Below are 17,567 nucleotides of genomic sequence, written 5' to 3' on the forward strand. Positions count from 1 at the left end.
TCATCAACAGGAAGTGGCACAAACCAAAAATGTGGTTTTGCTTTGGAAAAAAAAAGTTGTGTGCTGGCGGGAACACATCCTTACGTCAGCATCCGATAAAAACGATGGTGCGTCATCGTTTTTCAATTTGAAAACTGGGCTTGAATCATTCAGTAATTCAAGTTGTAAGATTAAAATATTGAATAATGAGGATGGGTAAATCAGTGTGTATCTAGTGATGGTACTATGAAGCTTCATGAAGCATATTTTGAGAGTCCTCTAGATGGCGGTCTCTGCACTATTTTCCTTTGTTTTAAACAACTGTTCTAATGACACATCACATCATTTTTAAACTGATGGCGCCACCTACTGACCTCTAAACAACATGACACTGCTTCATGAAGCTTCATCAGCTCATCACTACTAAATGCCATGTCACCAATGACATTCATGCCTTAAGCAGATGCTTTTCTTTAAACTGTACCTCTGAATAAGAGCATAAGAGTGATGGAGTTCTACATGTGTGCTTGAATCATAAACCTGAACGGTCTCTAGTCCAGCTCTATTCAAAAAAACAATATTTACACACTTGTTTAAGAAATATGTGCTACTCCGCAGGATGGAACAACCATCTCCTCACACCTGAACTGAATGTTACGTCCACATCCGCGCACGCCGACCCGCCCAAGCGCCAAATCGGGGCCCTGGCCGCACTCCTGGTGACGGACCTAATTTCAGCACATAGGCCCACTTGTCTCGTAGCGGCGTGGCGCCACACGTGAATGGAACACAAGTGGGCAAACAACCAAGTCAAACACAGAAAAGGTTCTGTTCCATTCCCTGACTGGCAAAATCCACCCGCACAAAGAGCACGATTTAGAAGCTTCTGGAGGATTTTTACAAACATCTGTCGGGATTTACGACTCTCCTAACACCCTCGGGTGGCGCTGTTTCAGGCCGCGATCGTGTGACACCATGAGAATGACTTCATTTCAAGCGCAGACTGACTTATACACCTGTCGTAGGATTCGCTGAAGGTATCAGATAGTAAACTTGTTAATAATCTCAGTGTTTTCTACCCAGACGTCTAGACGAGGATATATTCAAACTTCTCACTTTACCAGATCAATTAACTCAACAATGAGCTGAAGCTTTTTCTGAGTGTCCCGTGTGTGTCGGGCACAGTGACTTCCAGACCCGATCAAACCTGTTGCAACACATCCCTGTCTGTGTTTCAGAGCTCAGTGGCTGGTAACAAAAACCCAGACACAAGTGTCACACACCCAAGAACATCATTCAGCGCCAACTTCAATCAGTTTCGGATGTTACAACATTTTTATGAATAATATTTGACTTACAGAAAAATGAATATGCTCTTAAGAGTGTAATAAAAACCAACTGAGTCATAAAAGGATAATTCGGTTTGTATTTTTAGAAGGGATTTTCCCGAGAGTCCGAAAATAACTGCACTTGGCTGCCTTTGTCACGGACAGGAAATAACTTCATATTTACTGCGATAATAAGCAATTTGTTAGGGTCCCATTCTTGAAGGTCCTGGCTTTGATATGATCAGATACATTAAAATGGAGGATCGGTGTATCTGGGTCTGCACAAAGGGACCCCTTGAGACCAAAAGATACACAAGTTGATGTTGCATTTAAAAACAGAGATGATGGATGTCAAACTAATGTTAACAGAATTCAGAGGCAACTAAGATAGATGGAGCATTAAGAATTAAAATATAATATCATCTTTAAACTCATACTTCTTGTAACAGGCAGGTTGTTAAACATCCTTTTTTTCAGCCCATGACTGAAGAATTTTGGTCCCTCATGGGCTTGACAACTCTAAACCGTGGGCTCAGAGTTATGAATCAATTCAATGATCAGCATTGTTAGCTACGCGTAACAAGGAAACATATCAAATCTTAAGAACAGAACCATGTTGTTTCTACCACGTTACAACCTTTCAAACCTTGACGAGGCCACAGATCTGAAGAGATAAAAATCTCTGTCTTCTAAATGATGATGGATTTGTCATTGTGAGGTCTAGTACACCAACTTGGTGTCTTGACAAGGCAGAAACTGTGCGTTCTCAATCATAAAGTCTAATTTAGAGACCCACGGATCTCGGAGGGCAGCTGAGTGGGATTTGGGCTCTGATGTGGTTTCATTCTGCGACAGACATATGTAATCTGTGCCGGGCAGTACTGGCTCTGGTTTTGTTTCCTGTGGTTAAGTCTAGTGCCAGTGTGACTAAACAGTTCCACTCTCGACAGAAGGTCTGGGATTACATTTGCAAACTGTGAGGACAGTAAGACTTTTAGATGCTAAAGACTATTCTACTAATATATTGGGTGCTAATGCTTAATTCTTTGTTTATCCTCACAACATGATGAATGCTTTTAAGACAGATACATCTATTGTAACTGACATTGACTCAAGTAGAAATGAATGGTATATACAAATGTTTTTAGTATCTATGTATAATATCTAAATGAATTTTCAGATTATTCTAATTATTCAATTAAAAATTAAATATATTTTCCTCTTAATTATTTTATATTGAATAACTTACCCACTATAAAAATGTAATATGAACTGTGAGGTGTTAATTATGAAACAGTTTATTTTAGGTAAAGGTTAGGTTAAACAGATTAAAAACTTATGAGTAAGATGCAGTGTATATTACACAAAAAGAAATAGCATTAAACAGCTTATCTTCACTCTGACTATATTTTTTTAAATATAATATTCAGTTGCTTGTAATGTGTTTTTACCCGAAGCATTTTTCATGTCCATGTCTATAAGGTTTTAATTACCTTTTTAATTATATTGCTCTTTTAATGTAATGTAAAATTAATGAATAACTTCTATCTAACAAGATTTGTATGTATTCGATTAAACTGTCTGGAGGACTAATCACAGCCCTATTACCCTCATTTTAATAGCATATTCATCATTATTCTTTCTCTATAAGCAACACATTATTTCAAGTTTTAAGGAAGAAATGTATTACAAAGATTGTTCAAAGAAGAAAAACATGGAAGACAAACATGCTTAAAGTGCATTAAAGTGTATCTCTGTTGATTCAATAAGTTAAATAGAATAAATGATATTATGAATGTGTCTCACAGCCTCTGTGTGTCTTCTGACCTGAGTGTAGGAGCCAATGCTGGATTCATGAGCCAAATATCAGAACAAAACAGGACCGTGAAATGTCTCAACTGGCTGCAAATCTCAGCATGAAACACGTACAAAAACCCACAATCTGGTGTGAAACTACGAGAAAGGGGCTTTGACAGGGGGAATGTTTTGACATATCAAGTGTAACATCTGGTATTTATTTGGAAGAATCTAACACTTCTGCAGAGAGCGCAGCCCACGACTTGTGCGGGAACTCGACTGCATCTAGTGGCGACCCCACGTTACTGCACCAGGAGAATATCACATCAGCAAAAGCTGAGAATGTTAAACCAAATATCAGCTTTAGCATCAATAAATCGGGAACTGTCTAGAGTTATATTGTGTTGTATTTATTTTTTTAATTTCCTTAAGAACAGATTTTTATTAATACAATTACAAAGAGTTGCCTAGTCTGCCTTTTTAAGTTGTTTATTTGATGTTAAACTTCTCTTGTGGAGGCAGTAGCATGAGTAAAGAGGCCAAGACTCGAGGAATACTAAGATTTTCCCAAATCCAAAAAGAGAAAGATGATCTCATCAATTTAAATTCACCACAAAACAAAGCTTGCAATTATAAATTCAAAATCTCCTTTACTTAATATGAGAATTTGTGTTTTTTCAGCAGAAAGAAATCCATTTTAGCACATTTTTACATAATAATAGAATGATCATGACTTTAATTGTAATATTTCCATTTAAATGAATGTGCAAAAGAAGTTATTTAGAAAAGGTATGGATCTTCTAAAGCCACATGAATCTTTGTGCACTTTAGCTTGAATCTATCTGTACACTGTGTCTGCCAAATACTTTATTGTAAGTCAACAGTCATAAATAGAATTAGTAAAGCTTCTATTCTGAGCTGCTGTGGCACACTTGGTGGGTCGGAAACTGGAGTCAGGAGAGTTTATATGACTGTAATACCATTTGGAAAGTCATTTAAAAGGTTTTAAAGTTATTTATAAAAGAAAAGAAAAACCGTGAATTCGCTTACTCTTGAGATTTAAATTTTCCTAATAGTAGTTTGGTATGCTTTAGAAACACGTGGGTGGAAAAATAAACCATGTGCATATAATCTATAAACAGCTGAGCGCCAGTCAAGAAATAAAAAATGACCCGCCAGCGCCACCACGCGGCTGCTTCCGAATCTAATATTGCTTAAAACATTATGTTGAAATGTTTTTTGAATAAAAAAGTGGTTGTCTCACGAAGCTTAACTTTTTTTTTTACTAAAAAATGCAAAAATGACTGACACGACTTCAATGTCTAACCAAACCACACAGAAAATATAGAAAATGAAAAAGAGAAAAGGGTGAAAGGTTTATAAGTCAACAAGCATTAGTCTTTGTAATATTACAACAACAAAAAAAAATCTCCAGTGTTAGACCCCCTCCATGCCTCCGAGCCAACCCGGGGTGAAGCGTCCGTGCAGCGGGTGACTGACCTGCGAGCCTCCGCTCCCGGACATTCCTCCAGAGTAAATCCCAGGCTTTGGACGTGGAGCTCCGCAGCTGCTCACTGAAGGACCTCCGGAGCTTCAATTTCGCTGAATTTCGTCTAGATGTCATCGCAATTCCTCCACCATAATAACAACTTTTCTCCTCCAGAAAGTCGGGTATCTTCACCTCCCGGCAGAAACTCCTGCTGCGGTTAAATTCCAGCCCATGGAAGTTTGGCCAAAAACATTTTAAAACTCTATGTTTGTCTGTAAAGACTGTTTTTTTAGAATGCAAAAAAAAAAAAGTGATTGTAAGGCAGGCAGGCTTCACACTTCACACCAGATGTGTGTGTCGGTGTGTGTGTGTGAAGTTCCACGCACGACGAGCGCTCCACAGCCGTGCTGCGTTCACGTACTGTGGTAAAAATGTCAACTGACAGCTGAGCAGACAGAGCAGCAGCCACCTATAGAACAGAGCAGCAGTGGAAAAAAAGCATCGAGGACACATAAGCAAGTCATGGACTTGAACAGGAACATTTTTAAATACCGGCTGATGGTTCAACTATAGGGGATAGAAACCTAAAAAGTGGACATTTAGGTAAATAAAGTCCCAAAGAAGGATTCTACAAGATTATATTTACGTTAATATATGTACAACTTGGCATTCATATTGAGTCCTGACTTCAAAGACAAAATCCAAATCCACCCTTTTCACTGACGCAAAACAAGACATCACTAAAAGCAAAACACGGTATAGAAACCTTGGTTTTAATCAATCACAAACCAAAAATAACAAACTATATATTGGTCTCATGGATATTAAATGTCATCGTAACCACAAACAAGTGGTGAATGTAAAACATATTATCTAAGCAGCCTAAATGTTTATTTTGACATCATTATTATATTTCTAAACTAATATTGACATACCATAGTTGCGTAACAACTGTTTAAATGTCACACGTCAGAACAGCATCAGGCAAATGTCCTCTCCTGTTAGCTCCTTTAAAGAACCCACGAGTAATTAAAAAAAAACATCAACTGAATATAAATTGTTGCGGTGACATAAATACAGTATACAAGTGGATTTTTTAAAATTTGGGAACCATAGAGGAACTATTGACCAGCAGAGTAGGAACAGAGAGTCCCGGATCTATTTGCTGAATATGCAAATAAAGACAAATATACATTGAGAATTGACTGTAGATGCTCCCTCGTCGAACTCATTTATCTGACACGCTATTTAAAGCTCATTTATTTATGTGGGAGTTCATTTACATCCGGAGCATACTTTGAACATATTCCAGAGTCGCTTGTAAAGGATGTGATCCTGTATTATCTTTCTTATAGCACCCTTATCTTATCAGATGAGCGTGCCTCGCATAACTGCGTAGATGTTTATCTTATAGTTACAGATATTGCCACACGCTTGTTATTGAGTAAACTTCTTTGTCGAGCTGATTCTTGCTATTAAATCTTAATGCCTGGAGGCGGTTTAGTAACTAGTAGTTCTTATTTCCTTTAGAATGTACTGTTAGAATACTGGGCAATTCATTTTTCAACAAGCAGATGCCAAAAACCCAAGTTGCTGTTTTAACCCAAATTCTTATCGCAGCATCGTCCTCTTTATTTTTAGGTCTGAGAAGAGTTCATCGAGTGCGCCACACATGTGTCTCATTTTCTAAAAGCACCAACAGATATCAAACCCAGACCAGAATAAACACATAAGAGGCTTCAGCACGTGAGGACACAGCGTCATCCCGCCCCGATAATTTCAGGAATTTCCTTCTATTATTCTGTGCCCATTAAAACCGCTTGGACCCCGAAAGAACTCATATTTAATCAGCTGGTTCATTACTTTGTCACCTTCTCCAATTACTGATAAAACCCATATGAGTCTTAGACAAACACAGCAAATGTTGGCTGAAGATTGACAGTTTTGACAGCTGACCCAAAAAACAGAAACGATCTGAAGACATACTAGCAGAAAATAAAAGTAAATATTTGGAAAGCTTCTTTTTTTCCTCCCTAAAAGTGAAGTTGATAGAAACAGATATTGGCAGATGAGCTGCTCTGATGTAAGTCTAGCTCAATAAAATAAGACCAGCTTTAACCTTCTATGACAAGTTCACTTACCAAGATTTATCTTTGATGCAACAAAATATGCTTGAAATGAAGGAAATTTGCTTTTTAATCATTTTTCCGGTGAACTTTTTTGAAACATTTTCAAGTTCTATTTTTTGCTATGTTTGGATATTACCAACGTGGAACTTGTGAAAAAACATGTTAATTTAGTTTTAGGGGTTGATAATTTAAGTGATTACAAAGCACCTTGTTGCAAAAGAGGCAGGTAGTGAATCGAAAACAATTTACATCACAGATGCCATATAGTCTGATGATGAAAAATAACAATGAGTCTTTCTGGCAGTTACCTTCAAAGATCATGTTGTCAACTGAGGTAAATGAATGGTCATTGGGTTTTGTTTTTTTTATTCAATGCAAGATGACAAATCTGGTGTTTAATTTCTGTTTTTGGGGTAACAGCCCACACACACTGTTTAAAAAACAGTTTAGTGCCATGTTTGACAACCACAAATGGGAAAAATGTATTTATTATTTTGTTGCCATTTAGATGGAACTAAATTAACTTTTCGTCTTTACTGCCATCGTTTGGTAAAATAAGACAATGGGAATAGTTCTTGAAAATTAAAGATACCTAATTTGTAAGGCTGATATTTGCTTCAAGTTTGTGAGAGTGGGAATAAACAAGTATCACACAATTCATTGATATTTTTTTTTATAATCTGCATATCTTAATTATAACATTGAGAATTTGGATTTTAACAGCAACACAATACACAACAGATGGTATAGTCTGTTTTTGTCCTCCACACAAAAAAATCACCAAGCAAATTCCTGTCCTTCAACATCACCTTTAATGCTATTGGAGGGCTCTGTATAATCGATAAGCTCTTAACCTTATCTTAGTAGTATTATTATAGGTCACCATATCAACATGAACAGTTATCTTCTTTCATTCTAGTCAACCATCCGGGGGGCCACATCAAACAACCCCCTGAACTTTTTTTTATGATCCTTCATTTAAGTTTCATTTCATCATATAAACTGAATCTATACTATTATTTAAATAGATTATAAGAGGTAAATGAGTCTAGGTTCAAATAAAACAAGAGAGAAACAGGTCTACTTTAGTGCGGAACAGAAGGAAAAACTGGTTCCCGTCGTCTTCAAGATGCTATTTTAAGCTCCATTTGTTGGGACTGAAGGCTAAAGTGCACCAATAGGAACAGAAAGCAACTCTCTCAACGTCTCTTCCACATTTGGTGAGAAAACCTGTTTCATTTGATCCCCTTCCTGAGAGGGTCATGGGTGAGCTACAGACTTGCTCCTGAAATACCCGCGTAAGATGGATGAATGCTTGGGAAGGGAAAGTCAAATGACACTTTAAGTAAATGTCAGCTGCAAATCAGTTTATATTGCCGATTTTGCTTATATTTGCTTTGTTAAATTAGCTGCAAAGTGTGTGAAACAAAGTGAGTTTCTATAATGTATACTTGTACACAAAAATCACTCATTACTCTACTTGCGATGCCTTTTTCTGTCTCAGAGCGAAAAAAAAGGATTCTGGCTAGCAGTCGAATCAGGGCACGCCGAATTAAATCTACAAATGATGAAGATCGTCCTTCAATGTCCTCTAGCTATGTTATCTTGCAAACCTTTGACAATGTTGAACTGGCCATAACAACACAGATTGGTTGACAGTCACAAATAAGTTGTTTAATTTTAGTGATTTGATTGTATGATATGATTCATAAAAATGTTTTCTGTTGCTGACCCGTGCTTTTCCTCACAATTGTATCCCAGGCATTTGAGATATTAAATGCATTAAGTTGGCAGTAAAAATACAATCTAATACTAGATCATCTCTAATACTGTACACGCAGACTCACAAATACAACATTGTTCAAGCTTTGCCATGTAACGAATTGTGTTCTAGCAAGCAGGAACAAAAATGCTTACAATACATTTTTCAAAAGTAACAATAGTGATGTATTGGAAAAGATAATACAAAAGATGGAAAGTATAAGTGGAGATAAAAGTATTTTAAAAAAAATGTAAACGTTATACTGATATTTTAAACTGTTATATTAAATTGATTTAGGGGAGGAAAAAACTTAGACTGTGTTTAAGATGTAGTCCTCTCCCTGAGCTGACGCCCCTACCTTGAATCCAAAATCTTAAAACCATCATCCGTCATGAAGCTAATCCTTGGACTGATACAAGCTGACATGTTAGGGTAAAAAGGATAATGGATAAGTGCATTGGACGTCAACATGTAAACATGGCGTTAGCATGGCTCCATCTATCTTCTGTCCCGGTGACTGACAGAGGTAGAACGGACGGACAGACAATACCGTCTTGTCACCCTGAGATAGTAAAAGTGATGGAAGGAACGCAGCGGCACATTTCTGACCTCTGCGGACATGAATCAGTGAAGAGATAAACACCGTGCCCCTCCTCCACAGAACGAAAGTCTCTCCGCTATGAAGATGAACATTATCACAGCGAGGATCGTTGTGGCGAGACTATGACTGATCCTCTGGAGTGCTGCTCGGCGGTGGAAGTAATAGTAGATGCAACAAGAGGAAACATCAATCAGCTTGAGAATGTTTTCCCCTTCGCTGACTCAACCGATTGTTTGTTTTGGCTCGGCGGCTTCTTAAAGTGCTTGTTTTCCTGTTTCCCTGAATAAAACTGCTCACACTCACACACTATCTCATGATTCTGTGGAGAAACACACCGAGATAAACATGTGTTTATTAGTATAATCTAAATTCCGCAGTGTGTCAATGTGTGTGTCGGATGTGGAATGCTGCCCTACAGCTGCGGCGGGAAATTCCCAGATGTGAGGAAACTGATTTCTCTGTCGTGATTGGGTCATGTTGTTGGCCAAGGGGTCTTACACCAGGCTCCATTAAATAGTCTGGGAGATTGCTCTTCACAGGCTAATGGAAACAAGGCCTCTGAGAGCGGGGGGCTCCCCCCTTCAACCCCGCCTCAGCCCCTGAGGGCTCGTCCCAGGCATGTGCTATAAATTACCTGACCATATATTCCCAAGTTGAGTTCATTTTTCCAGAGGAGTCACACATGTGGTGTGTATCTGGATTTAGATTATGGGTTTGGAGGAGCTGATTTTAGTCCCGATCCATTAAAGTGGTCGCTAATTTTGTTTTCTCATAGGTTGGTTTGTCATGACGTCACGGATTCTTCCTCTGTTAAAGGCTGGTTGCTCCGTAACTTCCCAACACACTAAACAGTAAATGGGAGATTTCAGAAAATAAAAATAGGCTATCACAATATTTTTGAAGTTCTTTCCAACCACCTTACATAACAACCTTTTCATACCAAGCACAGCATCCCAAGTATAGAATCGTTTATCATAAAATCAATTGAGCATCACAGAAGTGCGCTTTCAGAGGGTCAAAGTTTGAATAAGGGGCCCAAAGAAAGAAAAACTGTCATGACAGGCGTACGTGGCTATTGTTTCATTGAATGACAAAGCATGTAATGTTGTCAGTTCTGAATCTGCTAGGGCCGTGCTGCCGGAAAAAAAAATCATGGGAAAAACATTTACACCAGCTTCAGGCACCTGGTTTCTATCAGAGGAGTAAGGTACGTTCACCTTCAATCGCTTCCCTTCCCTCAAAGGTGGCAGATGTGAAATACCCTGAATGGTTTTTCAATTTTACATCATTATGCTGCAGCTTTTCTTACTCAGTGCCTAATTTGTAACCATTTTTCATATGGAGCAGAAAGACCGCAGGAGATATTTTAAACTTCATTTGATTCCTTTCCAATACGTAATCCTAAATGATGCAATTAAAACGAAAGAAATTCCCATTTCTGTTGGGCATCCTTCTTACGTGATTTCTGTAGACTATATAAAGGCATATTATCCTATCTCTGTATTGAAAAATATTTGATCAAATTCATCATTAAGAAACAGATACATATATGGTCATACAATAATTCTTGGTCTTACCATGGAATATCAAAGTTGAGAAATGTTCAACTCTCTCTACTACTTTTGGAAACTGTACCGTCAAGATTAATCTAGTGTTCTTCTTAAAATGACCTAAATCAACAAATAAGTAACTAAAGAGAATAGTAGTAGTTTTTTAAGATACATTTTGTACTTGCGGTTTAGAGTTTAAATATAAAAGCAGTATATATTTGTAAACACACAAGCCATGACGAGTGAAAGCTTCAGTGTTTCTTTGAAGAAGGTTGGCATGATTCACTTTTATTGGGTTTTATTCATTCGTTTACAAGTTTATGTTGCTGGGGACCACAGGTTGAGGCTTATAGATACAGCATAAACTCTTTCATGATACACAGTCTTTATTCTGAAAGCCTATTCGATGGCAGAAGTTTTCCATCTGGTCTAATTCAATGAAACCTGGCATCATTTTAAAACTGAGTATACCATTTAGTGGCCTTATATCATAATGTATCATGAAACAGTTGATGCTGTATTATGAAGCCTCATCAATGCATCGCTAGCTAAAGGTGTTTTAATTATTTTTCACTCCACTCAATCACACAAAGGGCCAAAATCTTATAGCTAGTCTAAGTTGCTGTCCGTGCAAAATTTATAATCAAGTAAAAGTCGAATTTTGATGTTCAACACCAGTTTTACAGACGTCCATTAATCAATATACCTTTTATTATCTTAAAGACTGACATCTTTATAGTTACCCATATGAACAGGAACATTCATTTACCTAATTCTGAGCCACATAAAAATGACTAGCTAGCCGGATTTTGGCACCTGGGCCACAAGTTCACCACATGTGAGCTAAGTGTTTGGACTCCAGGTGCGTTGACTATTTTATCTGAGTTTCCCATAGAGATTTCAAAATCTACAAAGGGAAATCCGAGCGTGAAAAACTTCTAAAATATCACAAAAAAAACGTTTAATACTTTTACAATGATAACCAATTAAAGGAAAAGCCTTGGCTATTCACTCGTAGTATTGCTCAACTCAATTATTTTTTTAACACGCAACCATCAACTGCAAATTCATCCTTGCGTTTTTTATTTGTTGTTTTTTACAAATGTTCCAAAGCAACAACCATAGTAGAGTAATACAATAATTAGCAGTAGTTTTGAGCGATCATTTGTCTGTGATCTGAGATTTTTAAAAGCTACAAAACTTCTGCCCAATATAACTTTAGAGGAATTCTTCTTTTTTAGAATTTTTAGAAGTAAAATCAAAATGAGAAAGTGTTTGTTATCATTTATAAAGCTTTTTTAATGATTCATATTTCATGTATCATTGCTTTTGTGTTCTGTTTCCTACAGTATTCTGATAAAGCTATATGAAACCTAACCATTACTCTAGAACAATTTGTCCCTGTAGCTTCACAACCTCCCATCAAAAATGTTAAAGAAATCAAACTCTCAACGCAGTCGTCTTCTGTTAAACTCATCAGCCACGATAAAGTACAAGTACAGAGCAGGTATTGTTTCCTAGCGGACACAAACATCTTTGCTTGGCCCCTAACTTTAAAAGCCGGGGGATCTGCAGAGGATACAGGAAGTCTCGCTGCCCCTGACTGCTATTGCTCTTTGAATATCCAGCCAAATTGTTTAATCAGGTCTGAAACCTACAAAAAAAGCTTGCAGTGCTACACTGGCCAAGGACAGAGCTACTTTAAACAGCATTGGTTTTTTTGTCATCCTGGTACAGGTGGTCATTCACTGCCTTTTGTGTGGCCACTGAGAAAAGACCGTTATAATGATCAGATACGTTGTGATTTGGCTAACCGAAGTGGGTAAGAAGAGAGCTCAGAGTGGGATAGACCTTTGGCCTACAAGCAACATCTGGAATCTGTGCTTTATGTGGGAACCTTCAGAGGCCAGTAAGAGATTACATGTGGCTCCCGCTGAGGATGGTCTTTTCGGTGCAGGCTGAGTGATCATTTTTGTTGACGGCTTTGTGGACAGAAACCATTTTTGAAGATATTGGATGTCGATGAGAACGGATTATGCTACTGAACATTTTCACTTAGGGATAGATTCTGGAGCAATTGTTACTGCTTGCTCTGACAGAGACATTCCCTGATGTTTCAGACAAAACAAATAACGTTTTTGGTTCAATCACATTGAGAATTTGGATCTTAACAGCAACACAATACACAACAGATGGTATGCAATCCTTTTTTGTGTGTATGTTCACCGCTGTCTTTAAGGATGTGCGTTGGATCGGTTTCAAGTAAAGGGGAAGTAAAAGGCAACAAGTATGCGGACACACACAGTTGACAAGTTTTGTCCCCGTTGACCAGTCAGTCACCTCGTTCTGGTTGTAGGAGTCTGAAGAAGTGTGGCCCTCCCTGGCTCATTACCTCTTAAATCTAGTTTCCGCCTTTCTTTTGAATTGGCAGCTGAGTGCTGGACCAACCTGCTAGCTTTTGTGTTGCTAAACGCACAGCCAGTCACACACACAACCACTGAGTGAGTGTCAACCCTCGTGCATCTGGCCGGCATCCGAAAGGGGCACCTGGAGTCCTCGAACCAAGCACGGACACACATGACTTGAGAACATTTCCCGACGAATTAAGATGGATTTGAACAAAATCATCATCTGAATCAACAGGCAAGTGTTAAGTGTGTGCTTGTGTGAAAAAGGAAGTAATAGAAGGAAGTCCAGAGGAATGCCAGGAATGAGGAAAACTTTGGATGTCTCAGGAGGAAAATTACTTTGTATGGGTTCACAAAGTAAAGCGAATCATTAGAACAATGAGGATATCATCGCTTTAAGTCAAGTCTTTCCGTAGAGCAAATAAATGCTTTTTCCATGAGAGTTGATTTGTAAATTGTAAAAAAAATATGTTATTCTATAAATCTCTTGTGAACACAACAAGTACCTGACAGAAGACAAATAAATGAAAGCAATGTGAAAAATATAACATTATGAAACATTAACACCATTGAAAAAAATGCATTTAACTGGTAGGGAAAATCAACAAGGAAAAAAACATGAATGTTATATTTCTTATTAATGTTCAATCACTTGAGAAGATCAAATTGTTGGCACTACAAGGTCTTGCTATAAACCAGGTTCATTAAAACTGTCATCACTAAAGAAAAAAAAGATTCTGTTCTTCCTCTTCCAAGAACACACAAATGAACGGACAAATTAGATGATTTGTACTTTGTTGCAAATTACACCTAAACCTGATCTGATCTGTTGCAGATGATGAGCTCACTGAGTTTAAGGGCCTTGAAGGCATCATTAAACAATATTATGTGCTATTTAACGGCTGATAACTACAATAATTGCAATAAAAACGTTTGAAAGGATCTTCGGAGCGCCAAATCGCTCTTCGACTGTTTTCACAACCTTGACAAATTACTGTATATACAAAGAAAGGTCTAGAAATACTACCAGGCTCCTTCCCCTCTCTCTCTCTAGCTGTCAAACAGCCGGGCTGGCCTCTGCTCTCAGGAAACCGCAAGACTATTTTTTTTCCAGTTTTCCATGTGTGGAATTTTTCATGCGCTCTTCTTGCCAGCAGCACCCTTTATAGTCTGAACTGTAACTAGAAATGACGACTTGCTTGTGAATTTAGTGAGTGATGTCATTGATCTTGCCCAGAATAGTGGACGGATTACATCTAAAATATCTCTGGAAACCGTGAAAGTACATTTTGTGAGATCAACGTTGCACAATGGTTAATACGGTCTGAAAATAAAAGGTTTTTATTGAAACAGTATGTTGAAATGTAATGTGACTTGTTTATATGAAACAGTGAGATGTCTTATGGAGAACCCTTAAAGTTGCTATCCGTGAAATACAGCAGCAGATCCATAAATCTGTCAAGATAATCCTACTTGTCACCTTCATATACTGTCGAGCCAAAAGGTTTTTCACCAACTTTTTAGTGCTTACTACTCAACAATGACGAACAAAATATTGTAGGAATAAACTTTGATTTAGTCAACTCATGTATAATTACATTGTATATGGTATAAAAGTGGCATCAAAACCATACTAAACAAAAACACCCTCTACCATTGTCGTAGAAGGTGCCACCGTTCAGATTGCAACCCGGGCTTAACACAGTGTTTGGGTTGAATAAGGGAGAGAATAGAAGATGACACTGAAAGAAAAGAATAGAAATGGACACTGACAGAAAAGCCGGCTGGAGAAAATAAGGAAGCCACCTCCAGAATGGGAAGAGAAGCCAAGAAAGCTGAGCAGAAGGATGGTGCCAGATAGCTGCAGGTAGTAATACTGGTAGATTTGTCTGAAAACTAGTTCGGAAAGCAGCAGGAAGACCCTGTAAAAGTTACATAGACACATTGGTGCTATGTTCATTTTTTAAAAAGGTCAAGTTAATTAATAATGCAAGGGTTTCAAACACAATCGTAGAAGTGGGCCAAAATCTTTAAGCTGTTTTTGTCGATGGACGAACAACACAAACAGGATGTTTACGTCAGATTTAAATTCTTGCATGCTAAATCTATCTTAATTATGTTTGTGTTTGTCCTTCACTACACACTCCCATCATTCCTTTATTTCAACATCAGTTTAACTTTTATTTTAAAGACTGAATATTTTACATTTGTTATTTAGCTTATACACTAATGGTTTCATAAGTCAAAATTTCAACTAACATTTGTGCCAACCATGGAGACCTTGAGTTTGACACATATGATCTACTATGTTAACAAGCTTATCGATAAAAAACAGAAAGATACATTTAATTTAATTCTACATACTTGAGCCTTGCTAGCAATGATGGAGCATGTTGTGAGTCACACACTCTATATCAGTTTGTAATTCAGTTCAATCTTGCCAATGGTCCACAATATGTCCGTTAAAATTTAAATTAGTTAGTCCTGTTCAGGCTGATATTCTGCCCATGCATATAACAAGCTTTTGTATCCACATATCCCATTTTTTTATCACCGTTTTTGGTGAGAGTATTACCTGTACATGTGTAATGGCTACTGCCTCATAGAGAAATAAATTGTAGGAGAAAAGATGCAAAGAGATCAACATCAGTAAAGAGATAGACACAGCTCTGGCAAGAACTTTTGTACTTTACAAATGAGTTGCTAAGGACCTTCTGTGCTGGGTATTTATGGTCTAACAGACTTAGACCGAGAGAGACGGACGGGAAGAAAGGGCAGCTGTTGGACGTTACGGTCAGCCTCTTCAAGCAGGCTGTGACCCTGGTGAGACCGGAGACTCGGACATCGAGAACAGCTGAGGGACGTGCTCGGGTCAGAAAACACATAACACAACCCTGCTGTTATGAATTCATTGTGGTGCAGGTTATATAATACCCAGTGGTGGCTTGTCTGTAACAGTACAGATGATTCACAGCCGTGTTTACATGATGGAACCCACAAAGGAGTCTTTTTTTCATAGACGAAGACAAGTTCTGGTCAGTTTCTCATTCTTGGAGCCACAAGCAGGCACTTCGCAACGCTTGCAACTCAGCAGCAGATATGAATTAAATGAGAAAAAGATTATTAGGAAAACCATTATTATAATGGTTCATTCATTTTGTTAAAATTACATCATGGTAATCGTGCATTTTTTTTTACTTATTAAGCCATCTGTAACACAACATGTGAGGAAATTGTCCAAAATTTTAATCTGTCATTTTACAAAAATGTTGATATAACTCAAACTGATAAAACTAAAAAAGTTAAATTTCCTAAGCATGGCCATATTACTGATGTCGAACATATGTTAAATACAAGGCCCGGGTTTAAAATTCCGAATAAATTTAAGAAAGAAGAATGTGATTTACTGCATATTAACAAGTCATAGGCATGTACTGTACAAATATAAATTTTAGTAAGCTAACAGCTAGTTACGGGTTGATGAGGCATCACGATACACCATCATCTGTATCATGATACATTATTAAACATTTTGAAATACCACAAGATGGACCTCTCGGTTTGAAAATGATGCCAGGTTTAATTGAATTAAATTATAAATCAGAGAGTGCCATCTGGTGGTCTTACAAAATTAAGACACTGTATCATGAAACAGTTGATGAGGTATCATGGGGCCTTATTTACCAATGACTACTGACTACTGACAGCAGAGGTCATCAGGACCTTATGAAAAAATGCAGAGTAAAAAGATTGTTTATAAACAAAAGAGGATTTAAACTAGAAAACTCTTCAATAGGTTTGGATAATTCTAACAAAAGAGTTTTGTAAACGTTTCGATGAATATTCAATCCAAGACAGAAGAATACATGCTTTTCAACCTTTAGATTCAAATCCCATGTTATTCAGTGCCAACAACTGTCCCCATCATGATTAGAAGACAAGAATCAATACGTCTGGCTTAATTAAAACACTGATCCCCTTCAACACTTCCTTCTTTTCTACAGCTTCCCCCTCAAAGTCATTCACGCCGACGTGTGAAGCAAAGAGGGCTTAACGTTGGTTTCCTACAAACAGAAAAAAAGGTCTCCAAAAGAATCCAGAGTTTCCTTTTTGTTTTTGGTATAATCAGTGACAGGAGATTTCCACATTGAAAGACCATTAGCATACCTATTCACCACCAGGCTCTGTGTAAATTCAGGGGTAGAATCCCAGGAGGAAGACGTGTCGGAATATTCTGTCAGACGCTTTGAGCGAAACAAGCCTAATTCCATCCCATTTATGATAAACATAATACCTTTTACCCAGTGACGATAAATGTCGACTATTTCTACATCATAAAAAATGAATTCTAATCCAACGTATTGCATAGCACAAAATAAATAAACTCCAAAAATGATATCCAGTCCATCCACATGTCTTTGATACTTGTGTTTTCATTTGGCTCAAGCATAAAAATGGCTCCCAATGAGAAACTTAGAATTGTTTTATGTTCTCTGTTACATCCATGTCCACGCAAATCCAAAT

The 17,567-nt window shown here is 37.6% G+C and overlaps 1 protein-coding gene across 3 annotated transcripts in view; it reads right to left on the bottom strand.

Annotated features, from left to right (window-relative positions):
- The window catches only part of stard13b (StAR related lipid transfer domain containing 13b), a 72,879-nt gene that overhangs the window by 31,740 nt on the left and 23,572 nt on the right, over nucleotides 1–17,567 (bottom strand). Inside the window, exon 1 of one of the 3 annotated variants that reach the window (XM_087794883.1) lies at nucleotides 4,605–5,052. The exons of the other annotated variants lie outside the window; for them this stretch is intronic. Coding sequence (XP_087651009.1) covers nucleotides 4,605–4,728 — 124 coding nt within the window. The 5' untranslated portion in view covers nucleotides 4,729–5,052. Of the gene's footprint in view, nucleotides 1–4,604; nucleotides 5,053–17,567 lie in introns of those variants that run through there. 3 annotated transcript variants of the gene reach the window in all.

This window comes from Callionymus lyra, chromosome 7 (genome assembly GCF_982586985.1).
Source record: "Callionymus lyra chromosome 7, fCalLyr1.hap1.1, whole genome shotgun sequence".
Lineage (NCBI taxonomy): Eukaryota > Metazoa > Chordata > Actinopteri > Syngnathiformes > Callionymidae > Callionymus > Callionymus lyra.